General features: G+C 54.6%; 1 protein-coding gene and 1 long non-coding RNA gene across 2 annotated transcripts in view; one reads left to right on the plus strand and one right to left on the minus strand.

The window, feature by feature from the left end:
• The window catches only part of CUNH1orf167 (chromosome unknown C1orf167 homolog), a 30891-nt gene that overhangs the window by 11974 nt on the left and 3819 nt on the right, over nucleotides 1–15098 (plus strand). The window contains 10 exon segments of the mRNA XM_017887983.1: nucleotides 655–767; nucleotides 1205–1382; nucleotides 4602–4777; nucleotides 5609–5783; nucleotides 7797–7953; nucleotides 8062–8216; nucleotides 8931–9139; nucleotides 11304–11448; nucleotides 13569–14000; nucleotides 14500–14653. Coding sequence (XP_017743472.1) covers nucleotides 655–767; nucleotides 1205–1382; nucleotides 4602–4777; nucleotides 5609–5783; nucleotides 7797–7953; nucleotides 8062–8216; nucleotides 8931–9139; nucleotides 11304–11448; nucleotides 13569–14000; nucleotides 14500–14653 — 1894 coding nt within the window.
• On the minus strand, nucleotides 6223–8821 carry LOC108539365 (uncharacterized). Its single transcript, XR_001888333.1, has 3 exons — nucleotides 8259–8821; nucleotides 7782–7944; nucleotides 6223–7444 (listed from the first exon to the last, which is right to left on the minus strand). It is a non-coding gene; the product is annotated as an uncharacterized LOC108539365 (long non-coding RNA).

Here is a 15098-nt window from a genome sequence, read left to right on the forward strand (position 1 = left end):
TTTTTTTTTTTTTTAAACAGAGCATTGCTCTGTCACCCAGGCTGGAGTACAGTAGTGCGATCTCTGCTTACTACCACCTGTGCCACCCAGGCTCAAGCAATTCTCATGCCTCAGCCTCCCGAGTAGCTGGGACTACGTGTGTGTGCCACTGCACTGGCTAATTTGTGTGTGTGCGTGTGTGTGTATATATATATATATATACACATATATATATATATTTTTTTTTGTAGTAGAGATGGGTTTCGCTATGTTAGCCAGGCTGGTCTCAAACTCCTGGCTTCAAGTGATCTGCCTGCCTCAGCCTCCTAAAGTCCTGGGATTACAGGTGTGGGCCACCACACCTGGCCATGTTCTTATTTTTAAATTGAACAAATGTATTTAAATAATTATTTAAATGATATTTATTTTAATACATGTTTGTTGTTAAAAAAAAAATCCAAATAGTATTAAAGAGAATAAATCAAGAGCAGAACCTCCCCCCAGCAATAGCTTTTAAGTCTGACATAAAATGAACTGTCCAGAAGAGGATAGAGGGACTCAGCGCCCCCTGCTCCCAAGGGCAGACCGCATCTGCCTGGGGTGGGGTGGACAGGTTGGGACCATGTGCCCTCCCTCCCACGTCATCGGCTTCTCTCTGGGCAACTTCACTTTTAGTCCAGGAAGTCTGAGGGAAGAGGAGAGAGCTCAGTGGCTTCTGTCATATCCTGGGCAGAGAACAGACAGCAGAGATGAGAGAGTCCAGATACTGGAGGCCCTGCAACTGTTGGGTGAGATGTGGGGTGCTGGGAAAGCAGGGAGGTGGAGCCTGGATGTGCAGGGCCTGAGCTCCGCACTGGGCAGGGGCAGGGGACCCTGGGTGAGTGAACGTTTATTGTGCATCTGCTTTGGCACATTCCCAGAGACAATCTCATTTGAGCCTCACAGTGACCCCCAAGAGGAATTGTGCCCATTTTACGGATGGGGAACTGAGGCACAGAGAAGTTAAGCGACTAGTTTGAGGACACACAGCATGAGAAGAGCACAGCCTGCATTTCTGGGCCGATATGCCGATGCAGGCCCACACCAGAGGCTGGAGTATTGGAGCTAGACTTAACTCACTCAGAGATAGGGGAGACAGGCACCCCACGTGTCAGGGGCCCCTCCTGGCTCGGATCCTCCCGTCTGCTTACTCTCTCTTTTCTCTCCCTCCTCCCTGTCTCCTTAGTCTTCTTCCTGTGGTGCCAACAGAAGGAACGGACCAGACAGGAGAGGGAGACTCTGCAGAAGGCCACCAGGGCCACACAGACGACAGGAAGCTTCCCCCATGCCTGGCACTTTACTGCTGCAGGTGCAGCCTGGGTGGCCCCACTGAGCCCCCAGCACCAGAGAGCTTGGCTGTGCAGGTAGGGCGCCCTTCCCTTTTTTTTTTGAGATGGGGTCTCACTCTGTCACCTAGGCTGGAGTACAGTGGCACCATCTTGCTCACTGCACCCTCCACCTCCCTGGCTCAAGCGATCCTCCCACCTCAGCCTCCCAAGTAGCTGGGACCATAGGCACGCACCACCATGCCCAGCTCATTTTTTGTATTTTTAGTAGAGACGGGGGTTCCACCATGTTGCCCAGGCTGGTCTCAAACTCCTGACCTCAAGTGATCTGCCCACCTTGGCCTCCCAAAGTGCTGGGATTACAGGCGTGAGCCAGCGTGCCTGGCCCCTACTTCCCTTTAAGTCAGCTCTTAACTCCTAGTATTGAGAGGCAAGGATGCAAATAGGAAGTGAAAGCAGCCATCGACTGAGCATGCCTAGAACATGCTAGCCAGCCCTACTGGCTGGGATTTGGTTATAAGCAAAGCTTAGTCCCAGCTTCCCACCTCTTCCCATCATCACAGTGGAACCCGTGGCTGCTGGGGGAACAGACAGGAAACTGGCAGTCCCAAGGGTGTATGTGAGTACCACCTGGCTTCAGTGTTGTGAAGAGAAGGAACACAGATCTATGGGTTTCTTTTTTTGCTTCCTGGTGGTTAACTTTTTAATATGGGGCATTATTGTAATTATTATTATTTGAGACAGAGTCTCGCTCTGTCACCCAGGCTGGAGTGCAGTGGCCAGATCTCAGCTCACTGCAAGCTCCGCCTCCCGGGTTTATGCCATTCTCCTGCCTCAACCTCCCGAGTAGCTGGGACTACAGGCACCCGCCACCTCACCCGGCTAGTTTTTTGTATTTTTTAGTAGAGACGGGGTTTCACTGTGTTAGCCAAGATGGTCTCAATCTCCTGACCTGGTGATCCGCCCGTCTCAGCCTCCCAAAGTGCTGGGATTACAGGCTTGAACCACAGCGTCCGGCCCTGTGGGGCATTTTTATCTTACTCAAAAGTAGAGCAGATAGGATAATAAACCCCAGCGCACCAATCACCCAGCTTCAACAAAATCAGCCTCTCTTGAAGCTTGTTTCATGTGTACTCCAAATACATCCCCCGCTCCAAATTATTTTGAGGCAAATCCCATGCATTATACCATTTCATCCATAAATACTTTTGCATGCCTCTCTAAAAGATAAAGACTCTTTAGAAACATAACCACTGGCTGGGCGCAGTGGCTCATGCCTGTAATCCCAGCACTTCTGGAGGCCGAGGCAAGTGGATCACTTGAGGTCAGGAGTTCGAAACCAGCCTGACTAACATGGTGAAACCCTCGTCTCTACTAAAAATACAAAAATTTGTTGAGCGTAATGGTGAACACCTGTAATCCCAGCTACTTGGGAAGCTGAGGCACGAGAATTGCTTGAACCCGGGAGGCAGAGGTTGCAGTGGGCCGAGATCGTGCCACTGCACTCCAGCCTAGGCGACAGAGTGAGACTCCATCTCAGAAATAAATAAATAAATACATAACCACAATACCACTCTCACACCTAAAAAGTAATGAAACAACTATTCCTTAACACTCACGAATATCTGGCCAGTATTCACATTTCTAATTGTTTTGCAAGTATATATTGTGTTAGAGTTTGCAATAAGGTCCATGTATGGCAGTTGGTTGCTAAGTCATTCAAGTCTTTTAATTTTTAATTAAAAAAAAAATTTTAGAGATAGGGTCTTACTCTGTCACCCAGGCTGGAGTACAGTGGTGCAATCATGGCTCACTGTAGCCTCAAATTCCTAGGCTCAAGGGATCCTCTCATTTCTGCTTCCAAGTAGCTGAGACTATAGGTGTGTACCACCACACCTGGCTAATTTTTAAATTTTTTGTAGAGATTTAATTTTTTGCCATGTTGCCCAGGCTGGCCTCGAACTCCTGGACTCAAGCGATTCACCCACCTTGGCCTCCCAAAGTGCTGAGATTACAGGTGTGAGCCTGTAATGTCTTACATGTAATCTCTTACATGCCTGCCGAATTTTTTAAATTTTTGGTAGAGACAGAGTCCCACTGGTGAGCCATGATCGCACCACTGCACTCCAGCCTGGGCTCAAGCAATCCTCCCACCTCGGCTTTCCTGAGGGATTACAGGTGTGAGCCACCACGCCTGGCCTGTTAAAATCTTTATATATAGGCTCCCCTTCTTTTTTTTTTTTTTATTGCATGTTATTTGTTGAAGAAACCAACTTGCTTGCCTGCTAGTTTCTCACTATCTGCATTTTGCTGACTACATCCCCCAGTGTAGTTTTCCGTGAGAACTTTTAGCACAGGAAGCTGACCTAGACCAAGGTTTGGTGTCGATGTGAAGGATGAAGAGTTGCCTGGTGGAGGGAGATCAGAGAAGGGTAGAGTGTTCAGAGGCCTCTGGCCAGGAGGGTAAGATCCCAAGGTGTAGCAGAGCCGAATTGGAGCCTTGTTAGTACAGGGTAGGGGGGCTGAGGGTAGTTGAAGATGAGATTGGAAAAATCTGTGGGGGCCTTGTTGGCCATGGGGAGGGGTTGAAATTTGATGGTAGAGCAAGGAGGCTACCACTGGAGGATTAGCAGGCGACTATGATGATTTGATTTGAGATTGGAAAAACACCACTGGGTTACGGAATAGGAAATGACTGGAGGAGGCTGAGGTGGATGCAGGGAGGCCAGGTCAGAGGCTGCTGAGGCCACCATGCTGCCAGAGGTGATAGTGTCATGGCCTGAGCAGGTGACGTGCGATGCATCTTCAAAGCAGCCCCGTTTTACAGATGAGAAAACAGAGGCTTGGCCGGGCACAGTGGCTCAAGCCTGTAATCGTAGCACTTTGGGAGGCCAAGGCACCTGGATCACTTGAGGTCAGGAGTTCGAGACCAGCCTGGCCAACACAGAGAAACCCCCATCTCTACTAAAAATACAAAATACAAAAAAACAAAAAAAAAATTAGCCAGGCATGGTGGTGCTTGCTTGTAATCCCAGCTACTCTGGAGGCTGATGCAGGAGAATCACTTGAACCCAGGAGACAGAGGTTGCAGTGACCAAAGATCACACCATTGCACTTCAGCCTGGGCAAAAGAGCGAAACTCTGTCTACAAACAACAACAACAACAAAATATGGAGGCGCAGAGCGATGAAGTGGCTTGCCCAAGGCCTGGGTAGTGTGTCTGGCAACAGCAGGCAGCTGGAACCGCAGTCATCAGACCTTGCAATTGACATGGGTATTTTCCCTCTGTTCTCCCAGGTGCTTTGGGGCCTGGCAGCAGTTCGTGCAAAGAGGGTCCCGGTACCGAGACCACCTGGCTGACCGCCGGACGGGGACCCTGAGGAAATGTCTGGAACAGTGGGTGCGGATGAAACAGCTCTGGGACTCAGATGGGGCAAAGGTGACCCAGCTGTCCCTCTGCCGACAGAAAGCAGGTGAGCTAGTGTTGGCTTCTGCCCCAGCAAACCATGTCACTTAATCCCCTTCTTCAGTGGGCCCTAGTTGAATATGTGAATTCTTGTGGCAGGTGGTAGAACTGGGGCTTTCTAGGAGGGCAGTCTGTAGTCCTGGGAGGGGGCAGGAGGGGTCCCAAAGTGGGCAGGCCCTGGCTGAGCTACATCCCTGTGTCCCATCGAGAGCTGCTGTGGGTGAGACACTTGGTTCTGCTCCTCCCACTGCAGGCTCCCTCCGTGCTGGTTATCCCAGATCCCGTCCCGGAAGGGATGTGGGCCCTGCTCTTGGGAAGCTCCTGGTGTGATGGGGGACACACAGCCCTAACCCCTATCCCAAAACTTAACTGGGGGCCCGGTGTAGTGGCTCGTGCCTATAATCCCAGCACTTTGGGAAGCCGAGGATAGTGGATCACCCGAGGTCACGAGTTCGAGACCAGCCTGGCCAACCTGGTGAAACCCTGTGTCTACTAAAAATACAAAACTTAGCCAGGTGTGGTAGCACACCTGTAATTCCAGCTACTCGGGAGGCTGAGGCACAAGGATCACTTGAACCCAGAAGGCGGAGGTTGCAGTGAGCTGAGATCACGCCATTGCACTCCAGCCTGGACAACAAGAGCAAAAAAAAAAAAAAAAAAGCACTTAACTGGGGAAGATGGGATCTTTGAGGCGACCTGGAGGGGAGGGCTTGGAAGCGGTGGGAGGGGACAAGAGACGAGAGCTCCCAAGAGGGGCCCGAGGCAGCAGCTATCAATGGCTGTGGGCAGAGTGAGGTCAGTGGGGGGGCAGCTGACTGGCCTCCTGACGGTTTTTCAGGACGTGAGGCTCTCCACACTGCAGGCCCTGCAGCCTGTGGCCTGGGTACAGTGGGCCAGGCCCAAGGGCTGCAGGAGCAAGGCCGGGGCTCTCTGCAGGATGCTTGCCGGACACTGGCCCTCTGCCGGGCACTGCTGCTGTGGAAGACGCGGCTTTTCCAGTGCCAGTGGGCCAAGTAGGTGTCCCCAAGCTTGTGACCTGGGGTTGGGCCTGGGGACTGTGGTGTGGGCACATGAGCAGTGCTCAGCGCCAGGAGGAATGCGGGAGGAATGTCCCATAGAGCAGTAACTGCATCCCACTCCTCCCCGTGGCCCTGCACAGGCCCTGGCACACTGTGGTGCCCAGCTGATGTCAGGCCCTGGGAGGTGGCCTAGGGACACTGGAACAATGGTTGAGCAGAGGTCCACTGGGGGCCAGGGGGCTGCCAGAGACACAGATGTAGAGCTCTACAGGGGTGGCCGGAACCCTAGTGAATGCCCGTCTCCCTGCCAAGCGCAAGTCCCCTGGTGGCAGGGACCATGTCTGTCTGGCTGTCGTTGCTGGCTCCCAGCTCCCTGCAGGTGCCTGGCATGTTGCAGGCACGGAATAAATACTGTAAAGGAACAAGGGCAGGAGCCAGGGATCAAGCTCTTATCTCCTCCCCCATCGGCCTCATTACACAACTAGAGAAAGTGAGGCTCAGAGGGCTGGAGCAGGTTGCTGTAAATCCCAGTGGGAGTCAGGAGCAAGAAGATCCTGTGGTGAGACCTTGTTGCTGCCCCCACATAAGATGGTCACTGCTGGGATTCAGAGCCCAGACAAAGGCTGTGGGTGAGGGGAGGGTGGCGATCAGGAGCAGCCAGCTTCCCTGCGGGGATGTCAGGAGGAATGGAGGCCAGCAGTTGCAGGGTTAAGAATTCTGCCCTTGGCTGGGCGCGGTGGCTCACGCCTGTAATCCCAGCACTTTAAGAGGCCAAGGCCAGTGGATCATCTGAGGTCAGGAGTTCGAGACCAGCCTGGCCAACATGGCGAAACCCCGTCTCTACTAAAAATACAAAAGTTAGCCAGGCGTGGTGGCAAGCACCTGTAATCCCAGCTACTTGGGAGGCTGAGACAGAAGAATGACTTGAACCCAGGAGGCAGAGATTGCAGTGAGCCAAGATCATGCCACTGCACTCTAGTCAGGTGACACAGTGAGACTCCGTCTCAAAAAAAAAAAAAAAAAGAATTCTGTCCTTGAAAACCACATACTCACATGGTCCACTTGGACCCTCAGCCTCTTTCAGTGTATCCCTGCAAGTCCAGGAGAATTCAATTCACCGTGACCTTTCAGAATGTGAGGGCACTACTCATTACTCACATGCCTGCCCCACAGCCCCCAGGCCCTCCCTCTCCAGCCCATCCTCTGGCCTTTGGACCTCAGGGCACAGTTGATATCTCCTGGCAGCTCTCCCGGGGCACCCTCCAGGGCCTAGATGAATCCCAAGTCTGCTGCTATCTGGAATTTGGGGAAATGACTTTCCCCCAGGCTCAGCTTTCTTATTTTTATAAGTGAGTGGAGGCAGAAGTACTGGTGTGGTTGTGGGCGTGGGCCCTGGCGTCTGGGGTCCCTGGGCCTGGAGCTCAGCTCCATCTCTGATCAGCTGCGTGGGCTCCCAGCCCGCCCCCGGAGCATGATGAGGCCAGCCAGTAATGCAGGTGGAGCATTAGCTCGATTAGCCAGACGTGGTGGCACGCACCTGTAATCCCAGCTACTCGGGAGGCTGAGGCCGGAGGATCGCTTGAGCCCAGGAGGCAGAGGTTGCAGTAAGCTAAGATTGTGCCACTGCACTCCAGCCTGGGCCACAGAGTCAGACCCTGTCTAAAAAAAAAAAAGCATTAGCCCAGTCAGCCCAGTCTCAGCTGCTCACTGAGGTCACTCAGAGAACTCTAGAAAAGTCTGGAAGCCCAGGCTGTACCCTGACCCTTAAGTCAGAATCTAGCAGAATCTAGGGATGGGACCCTGATGGGCACTGGTATCTCTTGAAGCCCCCAGTAATCCCAGCATGCAGCCGCTGTGGGGGGCGGCAGTGTGGAGTGCTAGCCCAGTGTCTCGCACCCTTCCAGCCCATCTCTTTCACAGCGGGCCAGGGTGGGGTAGCCCTTGCTTGGCCACCCTGCCCAGCCTGGGGGTGAGGCTGGGCTGGGCACTCACCTGCCCCTTCTCTAGCTCCTTCCTCCAGGGCCTGCAGCAGCGGATGCTGCAGCGCAGCCTGAGATGGTGGCGCGTGAGGGCATTGGGCCCAGATGCCACATCAAGCTGCACCAAGACCCCCTCGGCTCTGGAGCCAATGGGCAGCAGCACATCCCAAGGCTCCCTGGAGAAGGTGAGAGGTAGGTGGGTGGGGAGGGGCTGGGCAGGTGGAGGTGGGTGGTTGGAGATTGTGGGAAGGGGACAGGGCGGGGGACCCAGGACTCCACACCTCCTTCCCCAGGTTCCCAGGGCCCCCGCCCTCCCGGAGACTTTCCAGGGGAGCCTTCTGTGGGCAGCTGAGCAGCGGCAGCAGGGGCAGTGCCTTCTGCTCTGGTGGGCAGGGGCCCAGCAGTTCCAGGGCACGGCCAGGTGGTACCAGCATACCCTCCAGAGGCGGTAGGGACCCCTCCCCATCCGCCTGCCACTCTATGGACTTACTGTTTCCCAGCCCCTTCTCCCATCCACCCTTGGCCTTCACAGAAGCAGCCCCTTGGGGTCTGCACCTCAGGGGGCTTCAGTTACTCCTGTCTTCCCGCCCTGTCCTACTGAGAGGGTGTCAGGGAGCGGTGAGGCACTCTACAGAGTCACTGTTCCTCTTGGAGACTTCACAGCCGAGGTTTATTCATTTATAGCACAATGCGTAAGAGTTGGTCTCCCTGGGTTCTAATCCCAGCTTTGCCCCTCAGTGGCTGTGTGATCTTGGGCAAGTTGCATAACTTCTCTGTGCCTCTATTTGCCTATCTGTAAAATGGGGTTAATAGTACTCGCTCCAGTGGGGCAGTGGCGAGGCAGGGCACAAACATTCCCCAGTGCCGTGTGTGGCACGTTGTGAGTGCTCAGTCCATAGCAATGTTTATGGCTAGTGGTTGAGCACAGGACTTGGCAGTGTGGGTCTAGAGTCCCACCCTATCCCCCCAACTAGTCATCATGACCTTCGGAGAGGTGCTTGACCCTTCCAGTCCCCAGCAACCCACCCTCCCATAATGGAAGCAGAAGAGTCACCCAGAGCCCCCCACTGCTGGAGAGAGGAAGAGAGAGGAGGGCGGGGCACGGCTGGCCTGGGATTTGGGGGACAGTGGCCATCCTCAGGGTGGACCCTCCCTTTCCCAGCATCTTCCTCAGCTGGAGCCGCTGGGCAACAGCCCAAGGGGCCTGGAGAGAGCTGGCTTCCCACTGGGCCTGGGATCGGAGCTGCAGGGCTGTGCTGGGCCTGTGGCGTCGGCGGCTGGTGCAGTCACGGCTGGTGGAGAGGTGGGCCCAGGAGCGGGGCTGGCGACTGACACGAGATGCCCTATGCCACTGGCACTCCTCTTGGCAGGGTGAGTGGAGACTGGGTTGGGGGCACTGCAGGTGAGGGCAGGGCCAGGGTCTGTCTGAGACCCAGACTGCAGCCCTGGCCAACAACTTGACTGTAACCTCATGGGAGGCTTTGAGGCAGAGGCTAAGCTACATCTGGACTCCTGACCCATAGAAACTGTGAGATAACAAACATCTGTGGTTTAAAACTAATAAGTACTTGGGTAATTTGTTACACAGCCATAGATAACAAATGCCGTTGATCAGAGAGGTCCGCTGAGCTGTGACACTGACTTAGCTGAGTTCAAACAGGCCGACCAACTCTTACATATGGTGCGATGTATGAGTAAATGAATGGACCTCAGCTATGAAATTTCCTAGAGGAACAGTGACTCTGCAGAGTGCCTCACCATCTCCCATCCCCTCCCATCCCCTAGCGAAGTCTGGTGATGAGATCCCCACAGGGTACACCCAGGAGGTGGGTGGCTGAGCAGGACCTGGGGGCTTGGACTCTGTAGTCTTGAGTTTGAATCCCTGCTCTTCCGTACCCTGGCTGTGTGAACCGTAAACAACCTACTTAACCTCTCTGAGTCTCAGCTTACACATCTGTAAAATGGGGATAATGTAGTCCCTACCTCATCACCTTAATCTTCATCCTTATCCTCACCTGGCCTCTAGGAGTCACTGGTCTGAGCCCTGAGCTGGGGGAGAAGTGGCCAGAGTCACGGTGCCCTTAGAGGCCGGTAGAGTTAGCCAGGGAGGGTCCCAGGAGGAGGTAAGGAGGGCTCAGCAGGCAGAGCAATGGAGAGAGAAGTTGAGGTGTGGGAAGGGGTCAGCAAAATAGGGCAGTGGGAAGGACTGGATTTGCAGAGCTGGCTGAGGGTGCAGTGTGTTAGAAGCCCTGAGGAATGTGGCCAGAGAAGGGAGGAGGGATAGTCCCAAGGCAGGCTTGCTGTCTGGGTCTTCGCCTCTGGGCAAAAAGAGCTGTTGCATGGCCCAACCAGTCTTTCTTTCTTTCTTTTTTTTTTGAGACGATCTCGCTCTGTTGCCCAGGCATACAGTGGTACGATCTGGGCTCACTGCAACCTCCGCCCCCTGGGTTCAAGCAATTCTCCTGCCTCAGCTCCCCTAGTAGGTGGGATTACAGGTGCCTGCCACCATGCCTGGCTAATTTTTGTATTTTTAGTAGAGACAGGGTTTCACCATGTTGCTGGGCTGGTCTCGAATTCCTGCCCTCCAGTGATCAACCCACCTCCACCTTCCAAAGTGCTGGGATTACAAGCGTGAGCCACCACACCTGGCCCCAAGCAATCTTTTTATAACCTGATATCAGAAGTGACATCCCATTGCTTCTGCCAAATTCTGTCTCTTAGAAGCAAATTAATAAACCCAGTCCGTATTCAAGGCGGGGCATTGCCCAGGACAGGAACACAGGATGCTATCTTGGAGGCTGCCCACTACACCAACACATCGCATTAATGCTGGCAGGCAGGGCTGTGGTTGTTCTGGAAAGTCATGTCCTGTCTGCTGGGGACAGCTGCTTACGCAGCCCAGTCATTCCCCAGCGGGAACACTGAGCCAGTATTTCCAGAACTTCCAGTTTTTACAGAAAAATTGAAAATTAGATTTTTGGGCCGGGCACGGTGGCTCATGCCTGTAATCCCAGCACTTTGGGAGGCCGAAGCTGGCGGATCACGAGGTCAGGAGATCAAGACCATCCTGGCTAACACGGTGAAACCCAGTCTCTACTAAAAATACAAAAAACTAGCCAGGCGTGGTGGCGGGCGCTTGTAGTCCCAGCTACTCCGGAGGCTGAGGCAGGAGAATGGCGTGAACCCGGGAGGCAGAGGTTGCAGTGAGCCGAGATTGGGCCACTGCACTCCAGCCTGGGTGTCAGAGTGAGACTCTGTCTCAAAAAAAAGAAAAAAAGAAAATTAAATTTTCACCGGAATTCTCCAGATTCGAAAACCTTGTGGCAAAATTAACAAACAAAAACAAACCCAACAACTCTATGAGCTGGGCTGGCCTGGTCACCAGCCGGACACCCGTAATAGAGGCTTTTTAACACAGTCAGGGCGGCCTTGTCTGTTCCCACCTGGTAGGGGGCGAAGGTCTGGCTAAGCAGAGACCCATGGGGAGAGGCTGGGGTGAGCACCCAGTGGCTCTTCAGCATCTCTCTGGCCCCAGGACAGCACTTCCTGCATGAAAAGTGCCAGACATGGGTGCAGGTCCACCTCCAGGGCCTGCAGAGGGCTGTGTTGCGGAGCTGGCAGCAGGCAGCAGCTCGTCAGAGACGCACAGTGACCCGGCCAGAGCAACTGCTACTGCAGAGGTGGGTGGGCCTGGGGGTGGGAAGGTGTTGGTCCTCCCCACCCAAGGAATAGCAAGAAGAGCACCCAGGGGGTGGGAAGCTCAGAGGGTGGCCCAGATCAGAGGCCTATGGCCTGGGAAAAAAGGGGCATGAAGGGAAACCCTAGGCCAGAGACAGAGGGCCATGATCACTGACACCTTATTATCTATTTTGGGAGTGGTGGCAAACCCCAACCCTAACCTGTGGCCCCAACAAGCCCTGGGAGTCCAGCTCCTGGCCAGGTCAGTTCTTTGGTTTTAGAGGATATGATTAAAATGGGAGAAATCAGCTGAGAACAGTGGCTCACGCCTATTATACAGCACTTCGGGAGGCCGAGGCAGGTGGATCACTTGAGGTCAGGAGTTTGAGACCAGCCTGGCCAACATGATGAAACCCCATCTCTACTAAAAATATGAAAAATAACCAGGTGTGGTGGCAGGTGCCTGTAGTCCCAGCTACTCAGGACAGTCAGGCAGGAGAATCACTTGAATCCAGGAGGTGGAGGTTGCGGTGAGCCGAGATTGTGCCACTGCACTCCAGCCTGGGTGACTAAACAAGGCTCCGTCTCAAAAAAAAAAAAAAGGAGAAATCCACTCCTCGGAAATCTACCATAATGCCCATTGTGAGGAGTTACAGCAAGGAGATGTCTGCTGTACACCATCGCTAAGAGAAGAGAATGCAATCTTCATTTAAGTAAAGATGTTCTGGTGGAACATGTATACAGTTTATGAATGCACATTGTAAAACCAAGCAGAGGGACGCAGAATGGCTCCTCCCTCCTCCCACAGTTCAGTACAAATGCGAATGTTCAGTGTCCCCATAGCGGCAGTGAACTGTTGGCTACAGAATGGCTGACGTCTGTGCTTTTGCATCTGAGGGTGTAGATGGGTTTTTTTTTTTTTTGAGACGGAGTCTCGCTCTGTCGCCCAGGCTGGAGTGCAGTGGCCGGATCTCAGCTCGCTGCAAGCTCCGTCTCCCGGGTTTACGCCATTCTCCTGCCTCAGCCTCCCGAGTAGCTGGGACTACAGGCGCCCGTAACCTCGCCCGGCTAGTTTTTTGTATTTTTAGTAGAGACAGGGTTTCACCATGTTAGCCAGGATGGTCTCGATCTCCTGACCTCGTAATCCGCCCATCTCGGCCTCCCAAAGTGCTGGGATTACAGGCTTGAGCCACCGCGCCCGGCTGGGGTTGTTTTTTTTGAGATGGAGTCTCGCTCTTGTTGCCCAGGCTGGAGTGCAATGGCGCCATCTTGGCTCACCGTAGCCTCTGCCTCCCAGGTTCAAGCAATTCTCCTGCCTCAGCCTCCTGAGTAGCTGGGATTACAGGCATGTGGCACCACGCCCAGCTAATTTTGTATTTTTAGTAGAGACAGGGTTTCTCCATGTTCATCAAGCTGGTCTCAAACTCCCAGCTTCAGGTGATCTGCCCCTCCTCTGCCTCCCAAAGTGCTAGGATTACTGGCGTGAGCCACTGCACCCAGTTGTAAATGTTTTTTTTCTTGGCTTCTCAGTGAGTGGGAGATGGTGTTCCTCTCCCTCACCAACCACCTGGGCATGTGATGGGAGGCAGGACATGGCTGGTGTGGGACTTGAACCCATACTGCTGGTTCCCATGCCTTTGCAGGGCAGGCCCTGCCCTCTGAGGCTGAGATTCCAAGATGGAAAGCCAGTGCTTTCACCCATTCCTAGTCGTTTACTGTTTTGTGGGAGCTTTGCAGGTGTAACATTGAATAAATGTGACTTTTGACTCTGAGAACGAGACAAGCCCTCCCATGCATCTGTTTTTGTTTTGTTTTGTTTTTTTGAGATAGAGTTTCACTCTTGTCACCCAGGCTGGAGTGCAGTGACGCGATCTCGGCTTACTGCAACCTCTGCCTCCCAGGTTCAAGCAATTCTTCTGCCTCAGCTTCTCAAGTAGCTGGGATTACAGGTGCCCGTCGCCATACATGGCTAATTTTTGTATTTTTAGTAGAGATGGGGTTTCACCATGTTGGTCAGGCCGGTCTCAAACTGACCTCAGGTGATCCACTTACCTTGGCCTCCCAAAGTGCTGAGATTACAAGCATGAGCCACCACACCTGGCCCCATGCGTCTGTTTTGCAGCTACTTCCAGGCCTGGTGTGAGGTTGTAAGAGACACAGGGGTGCTCCGGGCCCAGCGTCAAGCCTTTCAGGATGACCTGAGGAGAAGGGCACTGGGGGCCGGGTTTGCCACATGGCGGGAAGCCCAGGCAGCGGTAGCCGGGGCACAGGAACAGCGTGTGGCCCAGGCCTCCCTTGCCCACTGGAGAAGCTGCAGGCAGCAAGGCCAGGAAGATGGGCAGCCGAAGAAGGCCCGGGCCCCGCAGGCCTTCCCAGCATGGCCAGTGGCCCCGGACATGCACCGTGAGGCCCAGCAGCAGGAAGGAGAGAGTGCTGGGGCCCAGGCAGCCCGGTGCTGGACTCGGTGCTGGGCACTGTGGGTGCGTGAGTCCTGTCGGGGCCAGGTCAGCTGAGCCCATGCTTCCTGGAAGCCACGAGCCTGTTGAGTGCCGTGGTCTAAGCGCAGCCCCACTTTGTGCTTCCAGCTCAGGCCTCGAGCCTGTTTTTGGCAGGGGTAGAGCGTAATTCGTGGCTGGGTGGCAGGGCGAAAGCTCAAGAGGGTGATTGGGGGTGACAGGGAGAGGCCGCCCTGGCCATCTAGTCCTGGACCACATCCTGGCACCACCTCTTGCTGTGTGTCCCCTCCTTGGGAAGTCTCTAATGGTCCTGCCAGCCACTCAGCAAGCGCCATAAACGCCAGGGAAGGGGAGGCAAAGTGGCACTGGCAGGACTGTCCCCTCTCTGCCCCTAAACAGGATGTTTGTCCCTGTCTGCAATTTTCTCCTTCCAGGCCGCTCTCCATCCTGTTTACCCAGACTTTCCCTCCAGAAGAGGGTGTGGGAGGTGGCTGGGGCTTGGCCTGGAGGGGCCCCTCCTGCAGGGCACTGGGAGGGCTCCCTGCAGAGAGTCCTGGCCCTGATGGCCCTGGCTGCAGACTCCTCCCTCTCCCGCAGGGTCCTAGAGGCCTCAACGCAGTCGGGGGCTTGCGGCAGTGTCCAGCGAGCCATCGTCACCCAGCTCCGGCAGGCTGAGCTCAAACGCTTCCTGCAGATGGCGCGGCTCAGGCTGCGGCTGGGACTGCGGGCCAAGACCCCAGGGGCCGGCAAGGTCCGCCCCAAGCCCCAGGCTGACCTCACGCTCTGGCCCCGGATGGCCAGCAGGGGGAGCCTGCTGCTGGACGCCCCAGCCCCTTGGAAGCAGGTGAGGGGAGCCTAGGCAGGGCGGGAGGTCCAAAAACGACCCTCGGACCACCGGCCTTAGAATCAGCTTGATTCAGCCCATGGTGGCAGCATGGCTGCATGCCTCCCCAGGGGCCCAGCAGCCTTGTACTGGTGACCCAGTTCTGAACGGCTTGACCCAGTTCTCAGTCAGCCTCCGACAAGCAACTCTGAATCCATCAGCAAAGATGAACCCAGCACCTCTCGAGTGCCAGCCCACTGCAGGTCTGGACACAAAGACCAGCGTGTTGGGTCACAGCCTGTTAGGGAGACACTGAAATGCATGCTTTCTCACGGTGCAGTTGAAGATCAGGATAGGTACATGGAACAGTAGC

The sequence above is a fragment of the Rhinopithecus bieti genome, unplaced genomic scaffold (assembly GCF_001698545.2).
Source record: "Rhinopithecus bieti isolate Rb0 unplaced genomic scaffold, ASM169854v2 scaffold_16234, whole genome shotgun sequence".
In the NCBI taxonomy this organism is placed as follows: domain Eukaryota; kingdom Metazoa; phylum Chordata; class Mammalia; order Primates; family Cercopithecidae; genus Rhinopithecus; species Rhinopithecus bieti.